The sequence below is a fragment of the Anabrus simplex genome, chromosome 5 (assembly GCF_040414725.1).
Source record: "Anabrus simplex isolate iqAnaSimp1 chromosome 5, ASM4041472v1, whole genome shotgun sequence".
Taxonomy (NCBI): Eukaryota; Metazoa; Arthropoda; class Insecta; order Orthoptera; family Tettigoniidae; genus Anabrus; species Anabrus simplex.
The window spans coordinates 428,331,878-428,345,598 of record NC_090269.1 but is presented as its reverse complement, the minus strand read 5'-3'; the positions used below and the strand labels follow the sequence as shown (position 1 = coordinate 428,345,598).

Genomic DNA, 13,721 nt, shown 5'->3' with positions numbered 1-13,721 from the left:
CATATTCACTTATTTTGAACAAAATCGGACAAGTCATTTAGAAGTTAGAGCAATGTTTTTGACAGCAAGTACAATTGTGATGTTTGTCCAACCCTTGTCCTGTTTTCCTACGGGGTCAGGTATGAGGTGTGATGAATCTGTCGTGGCAGGTTTTTATGACCGGATGCCCTTCCTGACGTCAACCTCATCAGAGGAATTAATAAGATGAAATGAATGACGTGATCTATGACAGTAGGGAGAGGGTGAAACACGGTGCCGGCACACAGCCTACTCCCGTCGAATAGCATCAAGGGCTCTGCTCAAGGCTTAACATCTCCATCCGACAGACAAATCACCATCAACAGCGTCATATGCCCTCACTCTATATCACTGCGGAGAGGTTTGGAATTTAATCCCGCCTTTTGGCACGCAATCTAGTGATTAGAAGTTGTATTACACCACCTCCCCCACCCTGCTGGCCAACATTCTGATGGTGAAAATTTTTTCGGGACTCGAACTGGCTAACCTCGTTTTAGACTTCAGCGCCTTAACGATCATGGTCACCAGGCAGGCTAGCATGTACGATTGTGATATTTCTCTAAAATTTGTTGATGCTGTGGGGTAAAACTTTGTCAACTTTCAATACCGGCTTGAAGGGTTAAACACTGAAAATGGCAGAAACAGTTCTTCAACCATTGCTCAATTTTACGCTGCTTCATTAAGTTTACTCCAAAAGAGTTACGAGGTTTCCTTTGTGCAGCGATGATATATACATACAATACATTATTGTTATTATTGCGGAACAGGATGGTGCAGCGGCTTAGCTGGTTTGTTTCCTGGAGCCGGTGGGGTGAGATTTTCAGTGAAAAATCCGTGATGTCAGAAAAAGTATGCAACCTTAAATCCCGCCATAACTCTTTCATGACTCAGTGCATGCAGGGACACTGCGCAAGCTGATGACATTATAGTTAATATTATTTGGCATCCCACAACAATGATTTGTTATTTCTGGTATAATCACAATAAGCTCATACTTCCGAGGGTACAGAGCTAAAACAATACTGGATTTTGGAGGTACGCCAACATAAAAGCTTTAATACCATTGAACGGGTCATATAGTAAATCTGAAATTAATGCAGAAAATAACAGAATGGGTACAATACAATTTTTCTTTACGTCGCACTGACAGAGACAGATCTTGTGGCGATGATGGGTTAGGAAAGGGCTTGGTTGGGAAGGAAGTATCATGGCCTTAATTAAGGTACAGCCCCAGCAGTTTCCTGGTGTCAAAATGGGAAAACCACAGAAAACAATCTTCAGGGCTGCCGAAAGAGGGATTTGAACCAAAGCAATAACATACGATTGAAAAAAAAAAAAAAAAAAAAAAAAAAAACCAGAAAAGACTGCAATAAATTCTGAACATTTTTAATACTACCTCAGACAAAGCATTTATTTGTATTGTGTGAAGGATAGTAACTGTAAATTACCTGGAAACTAACAATTTAGGACTAGATCAGTATGCATCAAGTTAGGTTAGGCAAGTGGAAACACGGATTAGCCAGAGCAGCGAAGGAGAGTAAACAAGTGGAGTTCAACATGTGTTCAAAGAGCACTACGCTTCATGATCAAGGCTGACGGTGTACCTGCCTCTGCAGTGTATTGGTTAGCGCTATTAGTTGCCAGACATTTAAGAAAGGTGGTCAAAATAGCTACATGCAGCTCACCTCGACTGGGGGTGTTCCTGGAAAGAGCTGCATCACCACTGGATGACACATGAGTTTACTTTTAACAAATTCTGTCATGAAGAGAAAGGAAATTATGCTAAAATACCAATTTGGGCTCAGAAAGCCAGCACTCTACTGCCTGAACCACTGGGATAAACACAATGATAAGCCCGAGTGGGATGAACAAGCAACAAACAGATTCTTCACACAGTGATTCTATACAAGGTGATTGACCTTCTTAAGCTACTTTACATCAAGCTTAACAACCCCACTGAACGCACTCCATTTGATACAAGATATTACATTGAACTGGCGAGTGGCATGCACACACTGAGAACAATTCTCTCAGTTTCAACATTCCTTCACCTGAGCTCAACTATCACTGAACTGTATTGTAATTTTGGACATTCCATTCAAAAAAATCCTTAACACCTCAAATATTTATTGACATGTACTGCCCTATTAAACTGTAAACTGTCTTGTTTTTGTAACATACATGGGTTGAGGTTGTCATCTATTAACAGATTTCAGTTTAAGTGCGAACACAGCCTACAGTAGGCTTTGACACAGCAATGTACACCACTACACTACTGCCCAAAAATCTGTACAATCTCGTGACTTATTTACTATGTTGTCATTAAAAGTAACATGGCCTGCCCCACTAGTTTGCATACTGTCTTGTCTCCAGCCTGAGAAAGCTGTCAAACACCAAAATAATGCACAAAGCAGACCCAATCAAGCATTCATATAATGGTTGTAGAGAACATCACAAAATGTTATATACTGTCTAGACTAGCATTAGTTGAACATTCTCTTAAAGCAGCCAGTATACTTTTATATAAATCACTAGAAGAGGCCATAATCCAAAAAGGGTTGCATGTCAAAGACCATCTGCTTTAGGTTTGCTGTAGAAAAAGTGAATCACCCTACATCATGCTTGCCAGCTAAATATTCTAATAGTGAATATGAAGACTCACAAGTACTCATCATATACATCCTGCTTTGGCAGCGAAACGTCTGGATCCTCCTCCAGGTGCGTCTTGATCCATGTGATGGTCTGCTGAATCTCATAACGGCTGCCCAGAGGATTCAACGGTCTACAAACAAAAAATACTACCATTTTAACAACTGTATTTAGAAAACCTACAAAGGAATCTGAAAATACTGTTCATGGAAGTATCCTCTCTATTTTTTGTGGTCCTAAGAACATCTCTTCAAGTATAGTACCATTTTTGCTAATTTACTATCATAGACTGTGGAGAAGGTATCCAGGCAGCAGGAATAAAAGTAACAGAGAAGAAATCGGACATTACGAGATGGACGACATGATTTTATAATTAAAATTTTAAAATGTATCTACTGGTTATAGTTTAAAATAAATGGTGATGAAAATTGATTATGAGATTAAAACAATCAGTGGATCTGATTCGCAATCCACTATTTCCTAATCAAAGCATAGAAAATAGAGGTGATAATGAAATAAGGCATTGCCTGGAAGTACAGAAATATATATATATATATATATATATATATAATTCATGTTTGAAGTTAAAACAACACATTAAAATACACAAACATGAACTAAAATAGAGTCAATGAGGAAAAATTGCAGTTCAAACAAATACACTAAGACAAAGGACAAGATTACGCACGATAAAAAAGACCACTATCCCTCATAAAATGGATGATGATGTCTGCTGATTGCTCATCTCGCAGGATGAGGGAGATGGTACTCGAGAATGTTAGCCTACGGCGCAGATCGACCAGCTCCCCGCACTCCGTAAGGATGTGTATCACAGTAAGATGATTGCAATTACACACCGGAGGGGGTTCTCCTTTCAACAAAAGGGAGTGCGTTAGTATGCCGTGTCCGATCCCAAGACTACATAATACTACTGCTTCCCTCCGCGAAGCCCGAAGGGAAGTCCTCCATATCTTCGTTGTACGTTCTATCGCTCTCAGCTTATTTGCAAGTGGAGTGACCTGCCACTCCATCTCCCAATGGGACATAACCAAGTGTCTCAGCTGAGAGCGAATATCACTTGCTGGAACCTCATAAGGCAACGGGGGCAGTGTAAAGCTCAAAAGTGGTCAACAGAGGTCTTTGCGGAGGAAAACCGAAAGCCATGTTCTAAGGTCCACTGCTCCACTCTCCTAATAGCTTGCTGTAATTGTCGCTTTGCGACTGCCATATTATGCGAGCTATAGTGAAGAGCAAAATTGTCCACATATAGCGATGGTATTACTGCTGAACCAGCAGCAGCGACAATACCGTTTATGGTAATTGCGAACAGAGTGACACTAAGAACCGATCCCGGTGGGACTCCATTTTCTTGAACATGGTATTGTGAATATGCCCTCCCTACCCGGACACAGAATAGACGGAGGGACAAAAAATTCGCGATAGATACCGGCAAGTGAACTCTGAATCTCCACTGATGCAGAACTGAAAGGATACCATATCACCATGTGGTGTCATAGGCCTTTTCTAAGTCACAGAAAACAGCTACCAAATGCTGTTTGCAGTGAAACGCATTCTGGATAGAGCTCTCCAGGCATACTAAGTGGTCAGTGGTCAAGCGAGCGGCTCGAAAACCACACTGGTACTCTGAGAAGGGTCCTTGTTTCTCCAGACACCACACAAGTCGGCGATTTACCATCCTCTCAAATAGCTTACACAGGCAGTTTGTAAGACAAATAGGTTTGTAACTTCCTGCATACTTAGGATTTTTGTCAGGCTTGAGGACAGGAATGACTATGCCCTCTCGCCACTGAGAAAAACTCGCCCTCTAACCAGATTTGGTTGAATACATGAAGAAAATATAACAGACTATCCTCACTAAGGTGTTTCAACATCTGGTTATGGATATTGTCTGGTCCAGGAAACATGTCCTTGCAAAACACTAAGGCACTGCGGAGTTCCCACTCTGTAAAGGGCACGTTCTAGTCCTCTTAAGCTTGAGTGGCAAAACTAAGGTGATGACGTTCTGCCTCCCGCTTCAGAGCAAGAAAATCGTTAATACAATTCCCGGAGCCAGATACATCTGTGAAATGACTAGCTAGATGGTTAGCAATTGAGAGTGGTACAGTGACGATACTGTCTGCACTGGAAATTCCCGGTACAGAAGATGATCCTTGGATACCTGAAAAATGTCGAAGTTTAGTCCTCACATGAAATGATGGAGTATGTGACGTCATAGGCAACGCATATCTCTCCCACCTTACCGCAGAGTTTTTTTAAATGTTACCAAGTTGACCACAGTAGGCCACCTACGATAACGTTTATGAGCACGATGGCATTTTTTGATAGCTGCTACAATTTCTGCGTTCCACCAAGGAACGAGTTTTCAGCAAGGAGTCCCTGAAAAGGAGTGGACTCCTCAGCAGCAGCAAGAATAACTTGTGATGTAAGTTATTTCCACACCGACGGTTCGCCTGGTCTCGTCGTTAAAGGCAACTGGTGATGTGAACTTTGGTCAATCAGCATGTTTAAGAATCCATCGAGGAGGAGCTTCAACGGATTTTTGTTTCAACAAAGCAAGGATAATGGGGAAATGGTCACTATCAGAGAGATTGTCGTGTGTATTCCATTAAAACAGCGGAACCAACGTTCGGCTGCATAGGCTTATGTCTATGCGAGAATATGTGCCGTATAGTACACTAAAGTGAGCGTTCAAAATACATAAATCTAGAGCTGTTACTAATGTTTCCAGCTCTCCTTCCCTGGGGCAAGGCATCTAAGAGCCCCATATGGGGTGATGGGCGTTAAAATCTCCCAATAAGAGGAAGGGAGGTGGAAGCTGATCTATAAGATCAGTGACATCATTTATGTTAAGAGGCTGGCCTGGTGGAATATAAACATTACACACTGTTGCTACGACAGGCAGCGGTACCCGCTCTGCAACTGCTTCCAGCGGGGTTCTTAGAGGAAACTCTTCACTATAATTATCAGAACGAACAAAACTACCCACGCCACCAGAAGCCCGGTGAGCATAATATCGTTTTGTCGAGTATAATCTGAAATTTCTCAAGACCGTATTATGACCTGGACTGAAGTTTGTCGCCTGAATACAGACTATACTCACCGCGTACTCACTAATGAGTTGTCGTAGCTCAGCAAGATGCCTGCCATAACCATTAAAATTCCACTCTAACAGTGCCATAGTGTGGACTATAAAAAGAGTGTCAGGTTATGAGCAACGAGATGCTCTTAAACCTAAACACTATCAATATCAACACCTAGATGCATAGATGTAGATGACAACTCGACGTCCATCCCGTCATCGACAGACGGTGCGGTGGACGCCCAGAACTTTGACGCTTTCCGGAGGTGGGAAGTCCCCCTACGAGGGGAGCACGCAGGTTTTGGAGCAGGCATACCTGCTGGCGCAGACTCATACCCTCCAGACAGACAGGGGTGATTTAGCCTCCCCCTGCTGTGCCGGCTTAAGACTACCAGCCGGCATAGACTTCTTGTTGGTCAAAGGTTGTGTAGTCCCCACCTTCGAGCTTTTACTCTTTGCAACTTTGCTCTCAGGAGCAACAGTCACCTTGGGCGCAGCGATCACCACGGGTAACGATGTCGTGAAAGACAAACCTGGGAGACTCTGAGCTATCATGCTGTAGTCTAGTGTACTGGCAGGTTTATTTGTGGAATTTAAACTTACGGCCCGCTTCCTGGTAGGAAGGACCATCCAGGGTCTTGATCTCCTGGATCTTCTTCTCTCTCAGATATGTTGGACAGTTCCGATCTCGAGGAGAATGAAGACCAGAGCAGTTAGTGCACCTGTACGGAGTTGTGCACTCCTCCGCGCCATGAGCTACTCTTCCACATGTTCTACACACAGACTGATTCGAACAAGATACTATATGTCCGAATCTCTGGCATTGATAGTGTACCGGGCGGTACACCCCTACGCCACACTTTTAAATCTTGTGCCAAGAAAACCTCCTCTACAGGAGAAACAATGAACTTAAAACTAAACCTCCTTAAACTTTTGATCTGAAGATGTCACTACATTAATTTTGTGATTATGAAGTTGCCAGTACTGTGTGAATTTCAACATGTTTTGTTTTCCGATCTTCAAGAAGTGTGGAGATTCTCTCATAGATGTCTCTGCTAAAAAACTATGATCATGCACCCTGGTGCAAAGTGAAGGAACCTTTTGAAGAAATTTTGTATTCATACATTTTTTCCTTACTAAATTATGTTCGTTCATTTGTGGGTTGGCAATATTGATCTCTTCTTTCCGCCAGTTTTGAATTTAGCCAATCCAGAATTTCTGTAATTAATTTCCGACCAATCATGTATTTCTTCTTCGATTTTGAGTGTAACTTTTGAAGTTAATCATTCATGAAAGGTCTCAAACTTTCCCCGAGGGTTTATAAACTGCTGATTTTCACGTCTCTTGGCCATTTGATCAACATCTATCTAAGTGTGTGGATGTGAAGCAGGAGGCGGGTGGTGCCTCCATCAGGCAGCAGGTCTTCAGCAAGGTAATGGCCATTTAACGTCTTTATTTCTTGCTAGCTCAGCAGTTTAACCCACGGGAAAGGTCCAAAACCTTTACCATGTAACCTATCTTTCTAAACATGTAATTTTCTGCCGGCTTATGTAAGAACTTAATTAAATCTGTAACTGTAATTCGGGGATAGAGAGTGATGTACCCTCTCGAGCTCCCCTTCATTTTGGTTTGAGGCGACTACGATTTGGTAACTGATTTTCTTCTCTTCCTTTATGTCTTAAATAATTCTTATACGAGTCACCTCCATAGTTTGGGAATAGCCCCTGTTTCATTGGCCTGGTGCCTTTTAGGTTTTAAGAAGCTACACAGAGGAGTGCAAGTGTTCGCCTCCTTTCATTTTGTTTTCGGGCCATTTATTTGTCTGTTATTTCTTCTACACGAAGGCCCTGTAGGCTGGGTACGAGATACCCCTGTTTCATTTTTGTATGTTGTGCCTTGATGGCTAGTAATTGTTTCTGATATTGCCTTGAAAAGGCTGGAAGACTGAGAGCGTATCAGCTCTTTTCTAGTGTTGTTGGAATCCCTCTGGGAGGCTTGACATTGTAAAGTGGGAGCAAGTGCTCCATGTTATTAGGGGATTTCTGCCCTTGAACAAATTTGGGCGTGGAGCTAGGAGCTCGAAATTGTCAAACTAGGGGCTTGTAGCCCAAGAAAGTTAAAATTCTTGGATCCTGTTAAATTTTGTTGTTACTGGTTGTTAAAACTCAGAAAATATAACCTTGTTAAAGTTTTAAATTAACTTTGATTTGGTAGTTAGACCCATTCATCCTGGCACCTTCTTTCACCTCTGCTGATCCACCAACCACGGTAACAGATAGTATCGCATAGGAGGCAGGATGTACGGCCTCACATTGCAACGATAAGTTGTTACCTTGAATTTGTCTGGCAACACCGACAACTTGAAAGAGACAATGAAGGCACCAGTGGCAACGTCTTCACCGTTGATCTTGCGCGTACTGCACCAGATGTCACGCCACGGTTCTTCACATCTTCCATCAACTCTTTGTCGGTGTTCAAACTAAGGTCGCGTTGAAATATTACTCCGCATACCAGATTCAAGGATTTGTGCTCCTCCGATTTCACCAAAGTGGTCGCACTTAAGCAACTGATCGGCTTGCAGTGCTGTACAAGTCTTCAAAAGCAAACTACCGTTGCGCATGTTCTTGAGATCCTCAAGTTCGCCGTAGACGCCTTCAATGTCTCTACTAAAACGGATAGATTTTACCAGCATAAAATCATGCCCATCGGTTCTGGTAGCAACCAGAAACCAATGGGAAGCTGGATCCATTCCTTCACGCTGCGCATATTACCAGGGAGTTGAACCTCTCAAGCACGCAAAAAGTAAATACTTCAGTGGGGTACCACCTTGGGATGGGCGATGACATTTCAAAGCCATGCCCAAAATCATCTCCCCGAATGCCACCCACTCCGATTAGGGGTCTCTGTAGCTGAACCAAGCAGCCAAGGCAATACCAACCTGGTCATAGCCGGTACTGCCCAGGGTCCGATGTTGGACGATGCCTAATACGGGATGTCTGAGGCAATGAGCACTAGGACTCCCTCCAGTCACCCGCAATAGCATGTAAACCCATAGCGTGTACAGAGCACTAAACATAGAGAAAAATAAAAAACAATATGTCCTTCTGGCATTTGACTGTATTGTCAGGTGGATACTACTGCAAGAGTACATGATGCTCCCATCTGCTGATTCCTGGGTGGTCACAAATGCAGGCTTTCAGGTGTAAACGCACACGTAAGAGGCCCCTCCGAGCAGCACGCAGGTCAAAAGTTTGGAATCGGTCTACAACTAACCCTCAAAAAACAATAAAAAGTAAAGAGGGGACCATGGCCACATGACCCTTTTAGTCAGCTTCTACGACAGGCATGGATTACCTGTGAATGTATTCAGCCCCTCCCATCCACAGGAGGTCCAATACATATCAAACCGCAATCCATCTCCGCACCTAGGTCGCCCCTTTCAGTCGCCTCTTATGACAGGCAGGGGATACCGCAGGTGTATTCTACATGTGTGTCCCCCACCTGCAGGGGGTGAATGACAGGTGGAATGTGCAGTTATAAAGATGATGGGAAAACCTGTGGGAATAAATGAAGTATCCATAGAAATGATCAAGGCTGCAGGACTAACAGGACTCCAGTGGACTTATAGAATACTCGTGTGTGTATAAAGAGAGAAAAAAGTGCCACAGGATTAGAAAAAGGGGGTTATAATACCAATATTCAAGAAAGGAGATAAGAAGATGTGCAGTAACTACCGAGGAATCAGCATCCTTTCCCACATTGCCAAGGGAAAGAAGAACTAGAGGAAGTTAGTTACGTGAGGAACAATTTGGATTCCGAAGTGAAAGGTCAACAATAAAATCCATTTTCATTCTGAGACAGATCGTGGAAAAAGAGCTGGGAATATGGGAAGGATATTGTAATGACTTATATAGACTTAGAAAGCAGTGGCATATACTGAGGGCTACCAAGGCTATCGGTGAAGCCCAAACATCAAATGAGACAATGCAAATCCTAAAGCACATTATAATGTAAGCATCTGACACATTGTTCCATTTACAAAACTTGAAAGCAATGCGAAAAAACGTCGCTCGTAGTTCTGAGTGCAAGGCATCAGAGACCGACATTGCAGCCCAGGCGGCACGTCCCTCTCACCTTGCACGGCTTGCTGCTGTATATCAGATAGGCGAGAGGACCGAAGGGATAGGTATGCAAAGCTTCGGTCCGTCAGATCGTCACTGCTAACCAGGGAGAGAGACCAATCATGCATTCCTTATCACATATACTTCCTCATCTCATACTTCAGACTTAATTATATATATAAAAGAGTGCCAGTATTTCACTCCCGTCTACTTCTACATCTTCTATGAAGACACTGCAATGTCTGCTGTTATAAGCAGAACTGCTAAAATGTAATCTTTCAAGTTTAGTATTCTCTTTTGTTTGGAATCGAATCCATGATCATGGGTCAGACACCACCACCCATCTACTGAGACAGCTAATAAACAAGTGAACGACGTGTACGACCACTTGTAGTGCTGTAAAATTCCACATGTTCGTTTGATAATAACAATAATAATAGTAATAATGTGGTGCATAGTCTTTGGAAAAGCTTGGTGGTGATCCAATGACGATGAAATGAATGGCAAAGACGTCATAAACACCCAGTTCCAAAGCAAGGGGAATTAAGAGTATGAGGAGGTTGATTCTGGAAATTGAACCGGGGCCATCTGACCAAAGGCAAACATTCTACCCATGTAGCCATAAAGCTGGACTTTAATTTGTTAAACCCGAAGCTACCATTTACACTGATCAGGTGTTGAGTTTTGGCAGTGGCAGAGGCCAGGGCAGTAATTTTTGAAACAGCATCGACAACACAGCAAGCTACTCCGGTGGCTCAAAACACGTAAGGCTTGACGTTCACCAAACCAACTAACAAAAAGGAATAATCTAAGTCTAGTAGTAGCTCACGTCTTGATCGCAGCATACGCCACTGATATAATGGGCATACAACAGCATTCCCAGAACAAGAATTTGGGAAAGCCTGACACACAGAGGCAATGGCAAGAAACTATTAATGATAAAAGCAGTATATGATAACTGTTACAGCTGTGTGAAGACAAAAGTGAGTAAAACAGAATGGTTTGGAATTGACAATGGGGTAAAACAAGGGAGTGTGCTGTCACCTTTGCTGTTCATAATGGTGATGGATGACAACGCAGGAAGGGAAGATTAGAGAGAGGAAAGAATGTATGTAATGATGTTTGCGGATGATATTGTGATCTGGAGAGATGAGGAGGAAGTACAACAGAAGCTGAATGTACTGAATAAAATGTCTGAACAATGGAGATTGAGGATCAACATGCAGAAAAGCAAAACAATGGAGATGAGTAAAGGAAATAAAGAAACTATCAAAATTGGAGACAAGGAACTGGAAATAGTAGAACATTTCGAATACAAAAAATGGAAGAATGTATATGGAAATTAAGAGGATTCAACTAGGGAGTGCCTTTTACCACCAAGTATGGAGATTAATACAGAATAACGATATATCAATGAAGGTTCAAGAAGTGCTGTGCAAAGGACATTACTTACTTATAATGACGTACGAGGGCTATATATATATTTTGTATGGAACAAATAATCTACATTATTTAACACAAATATGTCCATAATAAATTAAAAATGAATATCAACACTCTTCAGCCAGGAAAGTGCTGGAGTTGATGCTTTCATGAACTCTTCCCAAACACCTGTGAAGCTACGCTGTGGACACTCCCGAATGATGTGGCTCATTGTCTGTTCTTGAGCTCCGCAGTCGCAAGCAGGTGAATCTAGCCATCCCATTTGTGCAGCGTTGCTTTGCACCTACCATGACCAGTTAGTACACGGTTTAGTTGGCACCATGTAGCTCTTGATAGATCAGTTCCTGGAACTTGCTGGGAAGGATCATCTAATTGGATTTGACGAGATGATGAGAAATCTCTCCACCCTTCCTCCCAGACTTTGTTGATGTTGAAAGGCCCTGGCTGCTTAATAATGTTATCATCCCAAATAGGCTTCCTGGATTTCAGACGCATGGTTGGTGGATGATTCAGCACTGAGTGAATCGCAAGGTGTTTAAAGTCAGGACAGATGTAAGTTTTCCAAGTTTGGGCAGCAGCTTGTTGTCTTCTCAGTTGTGGAGGAGGTATACTTGCCAGTACGTGTAACCATGGCACAGGGGTTGATCTTAATGTGTCCGTTACGATCCTTAAGGTCTCATTGAGCTGAGTATCCACTCTGTGGACATGAGCACTTCTATACCATACTGGAGCACAGTATTCGGCAACAGAGTAGACCAGTGCAAGGCTTACCATACGAAGAGTACTTGCATCAGCACCCCATGTTGTGGCGGCTAGTTTGCGAATGATGTTATTCCTGGTCCTAAGTTTTCCTGCAGTCTTCTTGAGGTGTTTTCTGTAAGTCAGAGAGTGGTCCAGAGTAACTCCCAGGTATTTGGGGTTAGGATTGTTTCTCACCCTTTTTCTGCAGAATGTAATGTTCAGCTCTTGTTTAGAGATTCTATTGTTAAGGTGAAAAGCTGTGACCTCCGTTTTTGACAGGTTTGGGCAAAGCCTCCATTGTTTGAAATAGTTTTCTAGTTTTTGTAGATCTTGTGTCAGGATTTCTTCTCCTTCTTCAAGATGGTTAGTTTGAATTGCTATGGCAGAGTCATCAGCATAGCAGAACTTACGGGACATTGTTTCTGGAACATCACTTGTATATAGGTTGAAGAACAATGGGACTAAGACAGATCCTTGAGGGAGGCCATTCTTGATGGTGTACGACTTGCTCATCTTGTCACCTGAACACTCTGAAATAACGTTTCCTTAACATGGTAGATAACAGGGCAGTGAGTCTTCGACACGGTAGTGCTTGTTTTATCTTCAACATTAATCCATACTGTATCATACGCAGCAGTTAAGTCAATGAAAGCCACGGATGTTTTCAATCCTCTTTGGAAACCTGATTCTATAAAAGATGTTAAAGCTAAGACTTGCTCACAACAGCTTTGTTTTTCCCTGAATCCAGCCTGTTCTGGTTTCTGCTGTCTAATGTGCAGGATATTCTGTTGTAAATTAGGCATTCCAGAATTTTATAACAAACGCTGAGGAGTGAAATTGGCTTGCTGGGTCGTCTGCTGGTTTCCCAGGTTGAAGGATTGCGATGATTTTTGCAGTTTTGAACTCTGGTGCTGTTTGTCCTTTGGCGAGGATATCTGAGAAGAAATTCCTGAGCCACTTCCTGCCATTACTTCCTAGGTGAGTTATAAATTCTGGGAATATACCATCCAGACCAGCTGCTTTTCCAGATTTCAAAGATCGAATTGCTTGATTGAGTTCAGCACTTGTAAAAGAGGAATAAAATGGGTTATCATCCAGCTGATCATTGATTGCTTTAAGAATCTCTTGTACAATTTTGTATTGGCAAGCATCTATTGGAACATTTTCTGACTTCTTTTTAATGTGTTGTGCGATGGAAGATGGATTAAGTTCAGTTCTGGAAATCGGTAGTGGTGTTGCTGCTCCAAGTTTTCTAACAAGTGACCAACATTTGTGGCTGGAGTGAGTAAAATCAAGACCTTGTGTTGTGCTATGCCAGTGCTCCCTTCTTTGGGTGTTCAAGGATTGTAGAATCTGCATGCCCAAGGCAGGATCTCCCTTTTCTTCGTATGCTTTAGCAAGCTCTTCAGTCTCTTCATTCCAGCATGGAATGTAGTTCCTTCTATACCCACGAGGTATGTTACGTTTTGCTGCTCCAATAATTGTTCCAACAAAGCATTTATAATTCTCTAGTTTAGGTGGAATCCAGCGAAGATGAGATTCAACCTCATGACAAAACTTCATCCATTGCGCTTTCTTGAAGTTCCATCTAGGTTTCTGTTTTGTTGTAATTAATGGGACTTGTAAACCGATGGTTAAAATAATTGGAC

At 42.4% G+C, this 13,721-nt stretch overlaps 1 protein-coding gene across 1 annotated transcript in view; it reads right to left on the bottom strand.

Annotated features, from left to right (window-relative positions):
• The window catches only part of LOC136875046 (uncharacterized), a 116,546-nt gene that overhangs the window by 55,164 nt on the left and 47,661 nt on the right, over positions 1-13,721 (bottom strand). The window contains exon 3 of the mRNA XM_067148768.2: positions 2,681-2,800. Within this exon, the coding sequence (XP_067004869.2) occupies positions 2,681-2,800 (120 nt within the window). The remainder of the gene's footprint in view (positions 1-2,680; positions 2,801-13,721) is intronic.